The following is a 17768-nucleotide window of genomic DNA, read 5'->3' on the forward strand; positions in this document are numbered from 1 at the left end:
CACCCTCAGACTTACGAAGGGCTCCAAACTGGGTAGAGAAGATGTGTCAGAGTGGGTGGGGCTTTGGCAAAGCTGATGAGTTCAAGGGGGTGGGGTTTGTTTATACATCAGGACGATGAATGCCTGAAAAGGGCTAGTGTCAGCAATTGCTGGATGCTAAGATATGGTTTTGAATGTTCAGGGTAAACAGGTTTCTGCAACCTGCGCAGTCCTAGTCCAGTCACTCCCATCAGTTAAAGCTACACACACTTATATCATTCATGTTTAGCCTGTCCAGTCATGGGAGTAGGCATAGGTCTCTCTCTCTCATACCACATTTTACTCTCACAACAACCTTGCAAGGTAGGCTAGGCTCTGAGATGGTGACTGGCCCCAAATCACCCAGCCAGACTCACAGCGGGGTGGGGATTTGAAGACGGCTGTCCGTGGTCCTAGTGCAACTGCTACATCACAGAGGTGATTCTCACCTCCTGACAGGTGTGACACAGAGTGAAATACACATCTGACAGTCACCTTCAGTGGCATTATCTACCATTTCCAGTTTGGTGTCATAGGCAAATATGATGATCATCGCTTCAATTGCTTCATCCGAGTCTCTCAAAGAATCCTGGGCACTGCAATTTGTTAAAGCTTGCTGCAAACTGAAACTCTGTGAAGGGCGAAGTACACCGCCCAGAATTCATTGAGCAGGGAGATGTAGAATCAGTGCACCCAGAGTGAGTTGTATCCAACCACGTCATACTCAGAGTAGACACACTGACTTATTATATGGAACTCCCTCCCATCAGGTGTCAAGGAAACAAAGAACTATCTGACTTTTAGAAGACATCTGAAGGCAGCCCTGTTTAGGGAAGTTTTTAATGACTGTTTAAATGTATTTTTAATATTTTGTTGGAAGCTGCCCAGAGTGACTGGGGAAACCCAGCCAGGTGGGTGTGGTATAAATAAATTATTATTATTGCTGTATTATTATTGTTGTTGTTGTTGTTGTTGTTGTTGTTCATTTCTGTTAATGGGTCTATTCCGAGTACCACTTACCGTATTTTTCGCTCTATAAGACACAGTTTTCCCCTCCTAAAAAGTAAGGGGAAATGTGTGTGCATCTTACAGAGCGAATACAGGCTGTGCAGCTATCCCAGAAGCCAGAACAGCAAGAGGGATTGCTGCGCAGTGATCCCTTTTGCTGTTGTGGCTTCTGGGATTCAGAAATTTTTTTTCTTGTTTCCCTCCTCCCAAAACTAGGTGCGTCTTATGGTCTGATGCATCTTATAGAGCAAAAAATACAGTAGTTGAACCAACCCATAACTTTCAGGAATTGCTGCTGGTGTTATAAACATATTTGAATGGCAAATATATGCTCTCAGGCACTAGTATTTTATGCATATTCCCATATGCATAAAAGAGGCACCAGCTAGGAAATGGATATAAAAATATAAATGTTTTTAATAAGAAACCTGTCCATGGAACATGGATGAATATTTCCAATTACCTGTGGAGAAACAGATGTATTTCCCCTTCCTCTCTCAACGCTGCCCAGAATATATAAATGACATCCCTCTACCAGAAGAGGTACAAAATGAATAGCAGAAATAAACAAATAGGCAAGCACCGGGGAGGTTGAGCGGAGAACTGGATTTGGACATTTTTCAGCTCCAAGATTCATGCCCTGGTGGAAATTCAATATTTTGCAGCCCAGGAGGACCGATAATTTTTAAAACCTATCTTTCTTCTAGGCATGCCCTTGTTTTGCTGAAAATTGTCCTGGGTTGTACCATTACGTTTCAGCCAAATTATATAGTCATGAGCAAAAACATTTCACCAGGGATCTTTGCTTTAAAAACAAACAGACAAACCGAAAACAAAGTTCTACAACTTATGCTGAAATTGTGTGTGTGTACAATTGGATAGATATGTTTTGGGCACAAAACAATTGTTCCCATAGTTTGGAGAACCAGTGGTTTCTAATTCCCTGATGGGTAGATTCTGCCTAGACAGACAGACACACACACACACACACACACACACACACACACACAAATATTTCCTTTCTCAATTCTAAAACTGAGTGCTTGAGCTAGCAAATAAATTACAGTGGTACCTCACATTACATACGCTTCAGGTTACAGACTCCGCTAACCCAGAAATAGTACCTCAGGCTAAGAACTTTGCTTCAGGATGAGAACAGAAATCGTGCTCCGGCGGTGCAGCGGCAGTGGGAGACCCCATTAGCTAAAGTGCTGCTTCAGGTTAAGAACAGTTTCAGGTTAAGAACGGACCTCCGGAACGAATTAAGTTCTTAACCCGAGGTACCACTGTATAGGCAAGTTTCTACTTCCAAAACCTGAAACCTTGTTGCTGGGTCTATTTGGACAATGTTTAAAAAAGAAGAAAAAGAAATAGAAAATCCAGTACTTTGTGAATCATTTGTCCATCTCAGCCCCTCTTTTAATTGCAAAGTATTGGAAGAAAACAAGTCTACCTGAAAGGGACAAATGGAGTAAAAGTGTCTGTCAAACTTTGGCAATGGTGTAATGACTCACTATAATAGACTCTGGGAAAACAGACTGTCTACACTTAGGATACCTTTTGCACTTGAACAGAATTAAAATGTATGAAGGAGTATGTGTGATTTCTTTTCTTTTTTACTTTTATAAAAAGTGTGCACCACATGGGCACGGCAGCATACATTAGTGGGGGGAGGCTACTCCCTTAATCTTCACAGTTGAAATTTTATAGAGATTTGCCAAAATTATCAAGGTGTGTCTGTTTAAAGAGTAAGGTTACAATCCAGCATGCTTAAGGTGATTAAAACAATTAAGCTGAAGCACACCTGAGATTGCTTGCCGCCCCCCCCCCCAATTATAGCAAAAAGCCTTACTAATAAGTACAAAAAAGAACTTCTAATGATATGTGGATTTTCAGCAGAGTTCTTGTACAAGTGCCATAATGTTTTAGAGTTATGCAGGATGCCATAAAGAACTTTATATCCCAGGCTTACAGGCAAGCGTGAATAAATGCCCTTATTAACTGCAGGGGGTGCTTTGCTTTGCTACTTAAAATAAAATCTTTGCAATTATTTGAATGTGTATGTGTGTGGAAAAGCAGGCATCCGTAAATAAATTTTGCATTATGTTAATTTGAGTGTGAAAGTTGCACATTTTCCTGACTCAAGTGTTTCCTCTTCTCATCTGTGCAACAAACATCTGAGGAAAACAAAATATCCTGATAGGATAGAGTTGTGTGTATGTGTTGCTTTCTAAATTGATGAAAAGAACCATAGTGAGATGATCACTTCAGTGTTGCAGTAGCACATGAGAAGACTACAAGAAATGAAAACATACCGTATTTTTCTGGGTATAAGACAAGGTTATTTTATTTTAAAAATGGGGTCGTCTTGTACACGGATAGTGGAGAGGTGGGGCGGGCGATTGGTGGCTGCCATGAGCAGGAGATTGTCAGCAGTGTTTTTGCAGGTGATTGGTGGGTGCCGCAAGGTCCGCTGGCTGCTGGGCAATTGGTTGGACGACTGGTGCTTGCTTTTGGCAAGCAAGCAGACGATTGGTGGCTTCGTTGATGTGTGTGCGTTTGGCTGTGGGTTTCCTGCAATCTCCCCCATAAAAAGCTTAACAACTCCGGGCAATCTCCTTCCCCCCTTTTTTCCATCTGGAGTCCCACAAAAGACGGGGGGCATGTTATACGGTAACTTAAACAAAATGTGTGAGCATCAGGGGCATGGGGTTGCTTGTTAGTAACAATGTCACAGTCCAAGACATGTCCCTAGTGCTTGCTACACAATACAGTCGTACCTTGGAAGTCAAACAGAATCTGTTCGGGAAGTCCGTTCGACTTCCAAAATGTTCAAAAACCAAATTGTGGCTTCTGATTGGCTGCAAGAAGCTCCTGCTGCCAAACAGAAGCCACTGAAGCCCAAAAGAATGTTCACAAACTGGAACAATCACTTCCTGGTTTGTGGTGTTTGGGAACCAAAACGTCTGTGTTCCAGGGCTTTTGGAATCCAAGGTATGACTGTTCTTAGAAAGTCATAGCTTACAGAGGATGGCCCAAATACATTTGGAAGGCTTCTTCTCTGCAGACAAGTCCCCAGTGTGTGGACAGAGTGAGGCAGGTCCAGCAGAAAATGCAGTGTTGGGAATGTGGCTTCTTCTTCTTCTTCTTCTTCTTCTTCTTCTTCTTCTTCTTCTTCAAATTTGTATACCGCCCTATACCTGCAGGTCTCAGGATGGCTCACAGGATGTGAGTACCCTCTTTCCATGATGGAACAAGGCTTACATATTATATACAATATGCAGATTTAATGTGTCTGGCTTTTTAAAGTAGCCCTGGAGTGGGAGGTGATCTGGACTTTGTGGGGAGGGCAGCTAATCCTTCCCCTGCACTTCAGTCCCAGTGAAATCACCCACCAAGCTTTGGTCTGTCAAAGGTGTCAATGGCAGCTTCTCATTCAGATCAAAGAGCAGCTTGGGTGGAATGTTTTTCATTGGGGCTGTGGTACGTGAGGAAAGGATTAACACTCCTGAACTGTTGTTCCCCAGCGGATGCTATCCTCAGTGGATGCTATTCAAGAATCCTCCACACAATAAATATGCTCGTACATTAGGTGTAATGTGTAGTTCAGCCATTATTTGCCTCAGGAGATGTTAAGTCAAAGATACTTTTGAGTTTCTCTTAAAAAGAAGTTGTGTGCCTTTTTGTGGTATTGTTGTTTTTGCTGTTATTTCAACATTTTCTAACACTAAGTTGTTAGGGGCTCTAAGACTTGTAGAGTCATCACTAGGATGTCATGTTCCGACAGTTACTTTGAGGCAAAATGACATCCTACTTACTTTATGACAACAGTATAATGGGCAAAAATTAACGGGGCATTTGCTTAAGAGTTGATACACTCACTTAAACTCCTTAGTTTTGTCCAAATAGCTTTCATTTAAGAAAATATTTTTCCCTTCAGCTAGTTCTACTTAACCTCTCATGAGGTGTTTCAGTCTCTGCTGTCTCCCTATATAGAAGCAGGATCGACATATTCACACTAGCCAAGACCTATGACTGCACATTCACTTTGGGTTACCACAGCAACTTGTCGGAAATAAAGTTCTTTCTTCTTTTTGTTTTGCTTCCTCCCTTGAAGAGCGCGAGAGGGACCACCATGTATAGGAACAAGAGAGATTACAAAAGCTTCCCTGGAACAAAAAGAACCATGTTATGTTGTTCTTACGCCACAAAGGGTCACATCAATCCCTCTTCTTGAAATACACTGAATATTCCCAAAAGCTAATAACTCATACAGAAGAGAAGTCTCGTCTGTCAGGGATGTGCGAAAGCCTTTGCCACAAGCCACTCTGAGAAGTGGGTGGGCCTCTGCCACATACTTCAGTTTGTTGGAATGAATGTCGTCACAAACCATAGGTAGCACTAATCATCGCTTGCAAACCTGCCTCAAACCAAGGTTGCTTATTTTGGCTTGTAGCTAAGCTGATCACAACTCATGGCTTGCCTATTTGGACACAACACCTAACTGTGGTTATGTTTCTATACTTATGGCCTGTCATTACATCTGAACAGAGCCAATGTCAGCTTGGGCAACTGAATTTGCTGTTGACTTTGGCTTACTTCTATATCTACCGACCATAGCTTGGTTTTAACTAGGGTTGCACCATAATGCTGATTTCCCTGACAGCAATAAAAAAAACTACATTATACAGCACATTTCATGAATTTTATTTATGACAGATGGATTCTTCTAGGGCACTCATGGTGACAGTCATCCCAGTCTGGGGTAATGATAAGAATCCTGTGAAATAGTGTAAGTTGAGAAATAGTGGATTGCTCAGTGAGTTTCTTGGCTGGATAGAGATTGGATCTCACTATAGGACCCGGGTCTGAAACTCCATTACAACACATTGGCTCTTGAATAACATGTTTGATGCTGTACAGTATTGTGTTTTTAATATTCGGTTGGAAGCCGCCCAGAGTGGCTGGGGAAACCCAGCTAGATGGGTGGGGTATAAATAATATAACATCATATACGTGATCTCTGCAATCCTTATATTATTTATACCTGTATGGTAGACTGGCATTATCACCCTCATATTGTGAGAGTAGGGGAATATGAGGCTGATGAAATCTGTGGTGTGGTTAGGTAGCTTTAGACTTTGGCTCCAATGGTCTTGCACTGTTTGGACTGGGGATGGTTGGTGCCCGTTAGGGTTGGTGGGGCAGAAGAAAAGGAGGTCAAAGGTAGATAAAGTCAGAGCCAATGACGGGCAGAGCCAACTAATTCTAGTTTTGCCCCATCCTTCACCCTACTGAGTTTATATAAGAGCAACACTGAGACTGAGGAAGAGGAGCAAGCTGAAAGCCAATGCTACCTTCTGGACTTATAAGAAGCGAGATAGAGGAAGGCTAGCTGGGGACCAACTAAGGTCGATGGGGCGGTGACCCCATTCACCCTAACAGTCCAGTCCCCGCTGCTTTGAATGGAACATGTATTACCGCACTTATTTCAAAATTTGGCAGGCCAGTTCTGCTTCCTTGGGGTGGGTTCATGTTCATTCTGCTGAATAGGGCCTGGAGTTCTAACCCAAAATTCCTTTTCCGGTGGCATGAATGGATGGAAAAGCAGCTTGTCTAAGAGCACAGTTACGCATGATGGTGGCGGATCAATGTCTTCATAAAGAGGCTGCCACCTCTACATCAACGAAGCAACTACATTTGAGTGTCCAAACATGCTGAACTGTTTATACAGTTAGCTACTTTATAATGGCAAGAGATCTGTTTTCAAGCGAAGAAATAAATGAAAATGGGAAAGCAGCAGCAAGAAAACACTGTTCTTCTCCCTCTCACATCCACACCGACTCCTCAAGGTGTTTTCTCCCTTTCAAACTAATTTCCCACCCAGTGAATTTGTGCCGGACTTTGTGCAGCTCAGACCGTTAGCCATTCTGCAACGCCACGTGGGCAAGTGTTGTGGGCAATGAATGCATATAATCAAGTATACACAGAGTGAAACAGACACGGATAATTCATTTCATGTGATGATGTCTTGTGTACATGGTTCCTTCCCTCTAATAAATATGTAATCTGTGCAGGTAACTTGGCATACGTGAATTGATCCAATGAGTTCCAGCTGGATCCAAGCCTATTCAGAAGTAATTCCTAATTAATTCCATGGAATTTATACCCAGATGTATGTCCTTTCCAACAAAATGGTGGTGGCCAACATTTGCAGAGAAACTGCTTGTGCAACTGTAGTATAACACAGAAACCACAATCAAACATGTCCACAGCTCTCTCCTTACAATGCACAGAGTCAGTGCAAACTGACTTAGAGGCACCATAGAAAAGAGTTTCTGCTCCTAGAAGCACCATTCAACAGGGTTTTCTTTGCTAGATTCTGGAACATTATATGGCACTTCAAATAAATTCAGAAACAGCTGCAGTGTTTTTGTTTTTTAAGTGTGTGAAAAGGGATTTGATTTTTTTCTGACTCATCTGCTTTGCGACAGTCAGTCTTCAGAAATTCATTCTGTTTGTCTGAAAACTGCTTCGTAGTGACATAATTACTCAGAGTTGTGTAATTTGCAAAGGAACACCAGTGCTTTTGTAACTTCACAGTGCATTAAAAAGCCAAGCGGCGATGTGATGTGTAGCATGTTTTATGGCTAAAAGTGATATAATTGTATCCAGATGCAACAATTTGGTTGCGCAGAGGGATTGCTTATACAAACCTAGAATTAAAACCAAGGGGCACAATTCACCACCCATTGAAATAAAATGCAAAACTTCCTTTGAATGTGAGGGGTGTAAATTGCTGCTATGATGTCGCTATAATTGGGTGGCTTTTTTGTTTGTTGGGAGAATTTTAACTCCTCATTCTTTCAGACAAAAGGGTGGAGGCAAGAAACCCAACAAAATATATTGTTTCACCACAGAGGGTTGTATTCAATGTAACAGCAAGACTAAGGTTCCACCAGCACAAGGGTTTTTCCTTGCATGACAGAGACTTCTCTCCCTCCTCTTCCTGCTGCACCCTCTAAATCTGTTCTGGGTTCCCCCCCCCCAACCCCCCAGAGCAGATGTGGCAATGGCACAACATACACATTGGGGGGAGGGGGGAGGAGAAGGTGGAAACCCCTTTGATAGCACAAAGGTTTGTTGAATGCAGAAGTATTTTATAACCTGTACAGTGATACCTCAGGTTACATACGCTTCAGGTTACATACGCTTCAGGTTACAGACTCCACTAACCCAGAAATAGTGCTTCAGGTTAAGAACTTTGCTTCAGGATAAGAACAGAAATCGTGCTCCGGCGGCGTGGCAGCAGCAGGAGGCCCCATTAGCTAAAGTGGTGTTTCAGGTTAAGAACAGTTTCAGGTTAAGAACGGACCTCCGGAACGAATTAAGTACTTAACCTGAGGTACCACTGTACAGGATGCTTATGCATTTTGGATAACCTAGTGTGAACACAGATTAAAAAACCAGCTCTGGAAATGCAGGGAGTGAGAATACTGCCTAAGTATGGCTTCACGTCCAGCAAAAACACACCACTTCCTTCCCACCCACCCTCTTCCAAGGCGAAACCGTCTCACTTCTCTTTTTCCTCCCACTTTTCGGACGTATTATAACTGTTCTCAATATATAACCTTTCCGTTGCTCCTTCAGCACTGTCCTCACCCCAGGCTTTTCACACCGTGCCCTCATCCAGCCAGCCTTCCCTCGAGAGGGTGACTCTTTGCAGCCATTGCCTCCCACATCACTTTTTCCACAACACAAATATTCCTACTTTGCCTCTATCTGAAACTATGTGCGGAGGGGGTGTGGGGTGGGGTGGCAGACAGCTGCACTTAATGAGACAGCTCCCTTAGGCCCCTTTGCCTGAGGCGGAGGTGGGGGAGCTTTCACTCCCTTGATTAATCATGTCTTTGGGGGGTCAACGGGAGGCAAGGAGGAGGAAATGCATCATCGCTCCTCAGCCTGTCTGTGAAATCATGCAGATTTCTACTCAAGGCTGCACTCCTGTGAACATGCAGCAGCCGCGGACAGCAGTAGAGGCTTCTCTGCTGAGTACTGAGAGCTGCACACCTGTACTGTTCACATGTTTCAATTGCCGGTGGGGGCTGGTCTTTATTTTATTTTTTGATGCTTCAATCCAAGTTTCATGTTTAGTGAAAGCCCTGTGGAGCTCTCCTTGAGTTCTTGTTTTTGTTTTCTGTAATGCATAGGAGCCAACTTCTGGGGGCCAAGGTCATTCAAATGGTGTGCACCATGTCATGTGATCAGTTATATGGGGCGGGGCTTCCCTGCTGCCTCAATTACGTTATTCAAGTTGGCTCCCCTGCTATCATGCAAGGAGCTGTACCTCAGTGAGGAACAGGGGTCAGGATGAGTGAACCCATTAATGCAATTCAAGGTCTATCCAAGACATTTTAGAGGAAAATTTAGAAGGACATTTAGAGGGATATTCAATTGACCTAACTGATACGGGCCAAGATGGTGCAGTTTGTGTTCATTTCATTAAGCCACATGCTCAGCTACATTCAGAAACTTCAGCTGGTGCAGAATTCAGCAGCCTTGTTGCTCACCGGAGCAAGACGGTTTGAGCATTTTGCACCGATCCTGGTCAGACTGCACTGGCTACCAATTACCAAATTTTTTGCTCTATAAGACTCACTTTTTCCCTCCTAAAAAGTAAGGGGAAATGTGTGTGTGTGTTATGGAGCGAATGCAGGCTGTGCAGCTATCCCAGAAGCCAGAACAGCGAGAGGGATTGCTCCTTTCACCGTGCAGCGATCCCTCTTGCTGTTCTGGCTTCTGAGATTCAGAATATTTTTTTTCTTGTTTCCCCCCTCCAAAAACTAGGTGCATCTTGTGGTCTGGTGCGTCTTATTGAGCGAAAAATACAGTAGTTTCTGCCAATTCAAAGTGCTGGTTTAGACCTATAAAGCCTTAAATGGCTCAGGACCACAACACCTCAAGGACCGCTTCTTTCCATATGAACCTACCTGGATTCTGAGATCATCTTCTCAGGCCAGTCTTTGTGTGCTGCCTCCTCGAGAGGTCCAGAGGGTGGCAACACGAGAACTGGCCTTCTCTGCAGTGGCTCCCTGTCTGTGGAATGCTCTCCCCAGGGAAGTTTGCCTGGCACCTTCATTATACACCTTTAGACACCAGGCAAAAATGTTACTTTTTAACCAAGCCTTTGGCTGATCCGATTGACATCCTATGACTTTTTAAAATGTGTTTTTCGGGGGGGCGGTTGGGTTGTTGTTTTTATTTTTATTAGGTATTTTGTGGTTTTATATCTTGATTTTATTCTGTGAACTGCCCTGAGACCCCCGGGTAAAGGGCGGTATATAAATTCAATAAATCATCATCATCATCATCCTGGATTCTGGCCCCTCAGTTAAATCCACCGACTGCCACATTGCCCTTAATGGCAACTTCAGGCCCACCGCCTATAATGGCCTGCCTCTGCTGCTGTGGCCCTCATGGACACATGGTTCAGAGCTAGGAATTATGTGCTCCTCCTCCTCCTCTAGGGACGCAGGTGGTGCTGTGGGTTAAACCACAGAGCTAGGACTTGCTGATCAGATGGTTGGCGGTTCGAATCCCTGCGACGGGGTGAGCTCCCGTTGTTCCTGCCAACCTAGCAGTTTGAAAGCACATTAAAGTGCAAGTAGATAAATAGGTACCGCTCTGGCGGGAAGGTAAACGGCGTTTCCGTGCGCTGCTCTGGTTCACCAGAAGTGGCTTAGTCATGCTGGCCACATGACCCAGAAGCTGTACGCCGGCTCCCTCGGCCAATAAAGCGAGATGAGCGCCGCAACCCCAGAGTCGGTCCTGACTGGACCTAATGGTCAAGGGTCCCTTTACCTTTACCTCCACTCCAGCAAAGGAAGACAAAGACTTCACTGGCATAAGAGTGCAAAAGCATTAAGAGCATTTAAATGCGTGCTTGTGGAAACTGATGGAATAACAAGTTGACCGAATAGGGCAAGCCCCACATCAGCATCCCTGGGGCAGCCACTAGGCCCTCACTATTCTGGCAGAGTGCCTTTTACAGCTTGCTTCCAAGCAAGCAAGCAAGCAAGCAAGCAAGCAAGCAAGCGGTAGCTGCCTGGGTCTAGCTGCCATTTCCAAGGAGTACTGTGGGAAATATGAATGGTGACTGGACCCAACTGTCCAAATAAGTCCACCGTGACCGGGACCCGCGGGTGGACGCGGGATCCACCGCCAGCGGGCGCTTTGGAATGAGGTCCTCAAACCTCCAGTCGGCTCTGGAACAGGATTTCTATTATTCAGCTTCTTAAAACCATCGGAGACGCCTTTTGTGTGCGGCTGCTGTTTTGTTTTCAGACTGCCGCTGCTGGAAAGGATTGTCGTGGGAAGTACTGGAAGAGTATCTCTCTCTCTTTTCTTGCTCTCTGGACAGATCTGCCCCGCCCTTTCCAGCTGTTGCGAAGGCGGAGAGAGAAAGAGAAGAGTTTGGAGTCTCTTTCCGGAACAGCCCCCAGTAGGGTAAGGCGAGCGCGCAAAGCTGCGCCACGCTCGGCTTTTTCGACGCCTGCCCATACTCAGGACTGCGTGGAAACAAACGCGCGCGTGGAAGCTGCAAACTCGCCGCTTGTTCGACGGGCAAACCCGCTCTGCTCCGGAGAGGGAAAACAATCTCTGAACTTATCTTCGCCTAAACCAGCTGCGGTTTGTTTACAAGGAAAACCTATTGGGGGGAAAATGAACCCTCCTCCTTGGCATCCTATTCTCCCACAGGACTAGAAACTTAGGGATGGCCGCGATGGAGGAAAACGCAAGCAGGGAATCCGCTCATTTTCGTCGCTGTTTCGGATCCCACCCGCCCTTCATTAACCTGTCAATAATAATAATACGCCACTGTTTTCTACCGATGTCCGACTAATAGCTGATCCACGCAGCGGCAGCAGGAAGGAACTCTCGGGGAGAGGGCTGCCTGTCTCCCAGTTTCCTTCCACGTGTTGCATTAGGGCAATCGGAAGCCACCTTTGGCGCGCCCAGCCAACCGCCCTTTTGCGTGCGTGTTTTGCAACAAGCTCTTTGCCCCGCCAGCGAAGTATTTCGGATTCTTCGGAAGCTCAGATTGCAAAAGAAGAAGAAAAAGGGAAGAGTTTTTAACGCGCGCGCACAGCACGTACTAAGGCGCTCCTCCGTGGCGTTGGTTGGGCCGTCGTCGGATCCCCGCCTCTGCCTCAAGTAGTGTCCCCAAAGCGAAAAGGGGCCGGTTGACTCGAGGGCAAGTCTCCGGGCGCGATCCCGCGCTGGTGGACACGCAGGGAGGCAAGTGGAAGCGAGGAGGAGCCGGAGGAGGAGGGCGGAGACCTCCCCCTTTCCCGGGCCAAGAGCGCAGAGGAGGCGCCGGGCCGCTTTACGCGCAGCTCCGAGGGGAGCGCGCCTGGCCGAAAGCGACGCCGCCTAGCCCTGCGATGGCGGGTTCCCGTCCTCTCCACTGAATCGGCGCGCCTGGGAGGACGGAGGCGGTCCGCTCCCGTCCAGTCCCCGGCCGGCGGAGGGGTTATGCGCCTCGGGCAGCGGCGGGATGGCCTCGGCCGTGTTTGAGGGCACCTCTCTGGTGAACATGTTCGTGCGCGGCTGCTGGGTCAACGGCATCCGGAGGCTCATCATCAACCGGCGAGGCGACGAGGAGGAGTTCTTCGAGATCCGCACCGAGTGGTCGGACAGGAACGTGCTCTACTTGCACCGCAGCTACTCGGATCTGGGCCGCCTCTTCAAGCGCCTGCTCGACTCCTTCCCCGAGGATCGCCCCGAGCTGTCACAGTCCCCCTTGCTCCAAGGTTGGCACGGGTTTCCCCGCTCTCCCTCTCCCCCCCCCTCTATCTCTCGCCCTCGTTTCGCTTTACGCTCCTTGCCGCGTCTCCGTTAACTCGGAAGGGAGTTGAGCTAAAATCAGAGCGGAGCTTCCTTCCTCGGAATTGGGGAGACTTGGGAGGGTCCTATTCCTCTCGTTCCCCTTTCAATCCTTTGCTGGTGGGTTTCACTACGAGCATGTACAGAGTGCCTTTCTAGCTGCAGGGCAGGATTACAGCCAGGACTACGCCCTAGGTCCCGAGCAGGAACATAGGAAGAGAAATAAGGAAGAGTGGGATGGGTGGGAATCCAATAGCCAGGCTTAATCGGAGGCGAGGGTCCTCAGGGCTTGGCTGCAAGGACTGCTTCGGCTCCAATACTTAAGTCCTGGGATGTATGGAATGCTTTGTACAGAGTGCCTCTGAGCATGTGCAAAAGTAACTGCTGATCATGAAATTAAAAAATTCCTTCCAGTAGCACCTTAGAGACCAACTAAGTTAGTTATTGGTATGAGCTCTCGTGTGCATGCACACTTCGTAACTGCTGATAATGACGGTGGGAACCCAGATTGCGTACTGTCTTTGGCCCTTTAATCCTGTGGACTCTCATCATGCGTATAACACTAGGGGTGCGATTGCTGGAATTAACTCCTAAAACTGCTGTAGCTCTGATAGCTGCTGTATGAGGAACTGCATTTATCTGGACCTGTCTGATCTGCTGGCACTTTGGCATGCTTTTAGATGACACTCCTGCCGAATAAGAGGCAGACGAGGACACTGATTGGTCATTTTGTGCAGGAGTTTAGTGAGCAAACCCTCCCCCTGCCATGTCAGTCACCCACCTTGATTGCTGATAGCCTTTTCGACTCTCAGTGCTGATCTCTGGCCCTGTGTACGCTTGTGAGTGTTGGGTTGTGCTGATTCAGCAAAGGGCATCAAGTGTGTGCAAACAGTCTTTGGACGTGCTGATGAGTGAGTCAGGTACTAGCCTGAGATGAAGGTATCTTGCCCAGTAATCTGTGGCATAGGCAGGAAGCTAATTTGTAGAGCATCCTATATCTTGGGAAGTGTAGGAGGGCTGATTGGTCCACTCTAGTCTAGTCTTTCAGATTTCTAAACCTTCCGGTCTTAAAAGACTCCAGGCAGGTGATTGGCTTGGCACCAATATTAAAAAGTATAGGTAGCATAGCAACCTAAGAAATGCCCCATTTCCACTCAGCATATCTTAATTATCTCAGGTGGCCTAGTCTCAGAGTGGGGTGTGAATGATGTGGTACAGTGCCTGGAAAAATCTCTCTCCATTTTTGATAGGCAGGTGGCTTGTGCCTAGGGATGGCGGTTCATCAGTACAGACGTTAGTATCGTAGATTGATCTCCAGAACTATGGAGCATTGGCCCTTCACGTTCCGCGCTGAATGACTCTTCCAAATAATCAGGAAGGAACAGCCCCACAGGAAGTTGCAAGGCAGTTTTGACAAGTGACAATTATACAGAGTTATGCATTTCCTGACTGCAATTCAGAAGTAATAACTATGTTGGCAAGTTTTACATTTGGTTTTGAAATGGCTCTCTCCTTCGTTCTGTTCTACTTCCTTGCAAGTGTGTGGTAAATAATGGACAACAAAATAATAATAATAATAATAATAATAATAATAATAATAATAAATAAAATAAAAATAATGCATTTTTTTATAAATGCAAAGATGATTGATCAACACTTCCAATCCATAAGCCACCTTTATCCTTGCAACAAGTCTGTGAGGTGTCACTGTTGTGACACAGCACCTTGATCCTCTGCTAATGACATCCCAAGTGCAACAGGGTTGCATTGTAAACTAAGGTGGCTTAAAGCAGCTTCATTAATTGTGTTGAGGACTCTTTAAAGTGAAGGACAAAAGAAAACGAAGGAGAAAGGCAGGCTTAGGACTTAAGTGTGTGAATTATGGTATTAGCCATTTTTGCCCAATATAACTGATGGCATATGCATGTAATTACTATCCATAACGAAGTACACCTCCCCCCCCCCCAGTACAGTAGAAAAAGTGGTTTTACGGCAATCTTATAGCCAATCTATGCACATAATGAAAAGCACATAATAAGCACTTACTGGAATTGTACCACTTTAGAATGCAAGTGAGCAGAGCGTAATAATAATAATAATAATAATAATAATAATAATAATAATAATAATAATAGTTTGCGCTCACCACGTTAAACAGCAGCAACTGAGTATGCAAAAAATTGGCACGCATGAAAAATGACACTAGCTTAGATTCCCTTTTGCTGACATTCTCACTTTTTATGCACTGGAAGTTTGGTATGTAGAAAAGGACTCCCATGTGTTTTATGAAATGCACTCCCACTGCAAGCTTTCCTAGGCATGTGGGTTGTCTTTTTAGCATTGCTTTCTGTGATAAATAGCTGCTTGCCCATAACAGCAAACTCAGTAGTCCAAGGAGAATGTTTTGCTTTAGGGTTTTTTTTTAAAAAAATTGTTATTACTATTCTTGGCAATTGTTTTAGGGGACTCAAAAAGCATAGCTGTGCCTTACATCTCCGTTTACGGCTGTGCGTGCACACCATACATTTAAAATACATTTTAAGCACATGCACCTCCCAAGAACCTGGGAGCTGTAGCTTATTAATGGTGCTGGGAATTGTACCTCTGTGAAGTTCTACTCTAAAACGGTAGTGTGGTGTAGTGGTTAGAGTGTTGGACTAGGACCTGGTTGACCAGGGTTCAATTCCCCCCTGCCTTCAACCATGAAGCTCGCTGGGTGACCTTGTGCCTCTCAGCCTAACCCAATCTCCTGCTAAATCCGGAATCACCGTGTTTATACTTGAGTAGAATGTGTCCTTTTATTTAAAATGCATCTCTGGGTTACTTCTGGGGCCTGACTGGTGTTTTTTCATGAGTAGAATGTGTGCTTTTATTTAAACTTCATCTCTGGGATATTTGTGGGCCCTGCCTGGTGTTTTTACATGAGTAGAATGTGTGCTCAATAACAATGTGGGTTATTGTGGGATATAGGAATTCGTTCATCCCCCCCCCAAATATATCCAGCCCCCCCCACAAGGTCTGAGGGACAGTGGACTGGCCCCCTGCTGGAAAATGTTGCTGACCTCTGGTCTAGCCTACCTCACAGGGGTGTCGTGGGAAGGGGAGAAGCATGAATTCCTTGGAGGAAAAGGTGGGGTAAAAATGAAATACCGTATTTTTTGCTCTATAAGACTCACTTTTTCCCTCCTGAAAAGGAAGGGGAAATGTGTGTGCGTCTTATGGAGTGAATGCAGGCTGCGCAGCTATCCCAGAAGCCAGAACAGCAAGAGGGATTGCTGCTTTTGCTGTACAGCGATCCTGCTTGCTGTTCTGGCTTCTGGGATTCAGAATATTTTTTTTCTTGTTTTCCTCCTCCGTCTTGTGGTCTGGTGCGTCTTATAGAGCGAAAAATACGGTAAATAAAAAGTTTTTCAGGAAAAGCAACAAGGGTCAGCTGGGGTGGGAAAATGCCGCAAAGTGAATGGGATTGGGTGTCCCCCGTGTGACACTGCATCAAGCCATATATATATATTATATATGCATGTGCCAGCTGGATGTCAAGAAGAAATGCTACAAAGTCACGTGGAAACACTGGGCAGGCAGAAGGGGATCTGTTGTCATCGCTTGGCTCTGATTGCTGGGAAACTGAACTGGGTAATCAAACTCTATGTACACAGGCTGCACCTAGGCGCTGCAGGAGACTCTGAGTACAATTGCAGGCAGGCAAGGGAAAGAGAGGCACAGAGAAGAGCCTGGATGGCTGCCTCTACTTCACCAAACTGCAAAACAGGGACGGATCTATTTGGACAGAGGAACTCAGAGTCTGCTGAAGGTTTTACTGGATGCTGCAACTAGACTGGCAAAAGAAAAGAAACTGGCAGTCTCACCCTCTGCTATGTGTCACCAACTTTTAGATAATTTTATATTTGTAGTCATAATAATAATAATATTGATAATTTATTATTTATACCCTGTTCATCTGGCTGGGTTCTCCCAGCCACTCTGGGCGGCTTCCAGCAGAATATTAAAATACAGTAATCCATCAAACATTAAAAGCTTCCCTAAACAGGGCTGCTTTCAGATGTCTTCTAAAAGTCTGGTAGCTATTGTTCTCTTTAACATCTGGTGGGAGGGCGCTCCACAGGGCGGGTGCCACTACCAAGAAGGCCCTCTGCCTGGTTCCCTGTAACTTGGCTTCTCGCAGTTAGGGAACTGCCAGAAGGCCCTTGGCACTGGACCTCAGTGTCCGGGTGGAACGATGGGGGTGGAGACGCTCCTTGAGGTATACAGTGGTACCTTGGGTTACAGATGCTTCAGGTTACATACGCTTCAGGTTACAGACTCCGCTAACCCAGAAATAGTACCTCGGGTTAAGAACTTTGCTTCAGGATGAGAACAGAAATCGCGCTGTGGCAGCAGGAGGCCCCATTAGCTAAAGTGGTGCTTCAGGTTAAGAACAGTTTCAGGTTAAGAACGGACCTCCGGAACGAATTATGTACATAACCAGAGGTATCACTTTACTCTACTGATATTTATAATGGCCATAAATATCCCATAAGCAGTGTTTGAAATTGGCCGGGCGCATTTTGCATCTGTCTTTCGACCACTTGCGACCAAGAGAAGATGCCTCAGTGCCAGGGTGGCATCTGACATCTCCAACATCTGGAGGTGCATGTCTGGGGATCATTGGATCTGGACTGTTTCCACTCACTAATACCCCACCCTTAGAATCCTGTCCGTTATATTTAATATGCACAGTCAGAATGAATTTCTGGAACCAACATGCTTTTTCTGAGCAGCCTAAGCAGGAGCAGTTATCCTTAAGAGAAAGAGGTTGGAATCGGCCAGTATGTAGAGTGGCGTAGCGTGGGTTGTCA

The 17768-nt window shown here is 45.7% G+C and overlaps 1 protein-coding gene across 1 annotated transcript in view; it reads left to right on the top strand.

Annotated features, from left to right (window-relative positions):
* The first annotated feature begins 11506 nt into the window (after positions 1 to 11506).
* Positions 11507 to 17768, top strand: part of PXDC1 (PX domain containing 1) — a 37999-nt gene continuing 31737 nt past the window's right edge. Inside the window, exon 1 of the mRNA XM_083449680.1 lies at positions 11507 to 12839. Within this exon, the coding sequence (XP_083305806.1) occupies positions 12584 to 12839 (256 nt within the window). The 5' untranslated portion in view covers positions 11507 to 12583. The remainder of the gene's footprint in view (positions 12840 to 17768) is intronic.

The sequence above is a fragment of the Podarcis tiliguerta genome (assembly GCF_965153285.1).
Source record: "Podarcis tiliguerta genome assembly, chromosome: 7".
Lineage (NCBI taxonomy): Eukaryota > Metazoa > Chordata > Lepidosauria > Squamata > Lacertidae > Podarcis > Podarcis tiliguerta.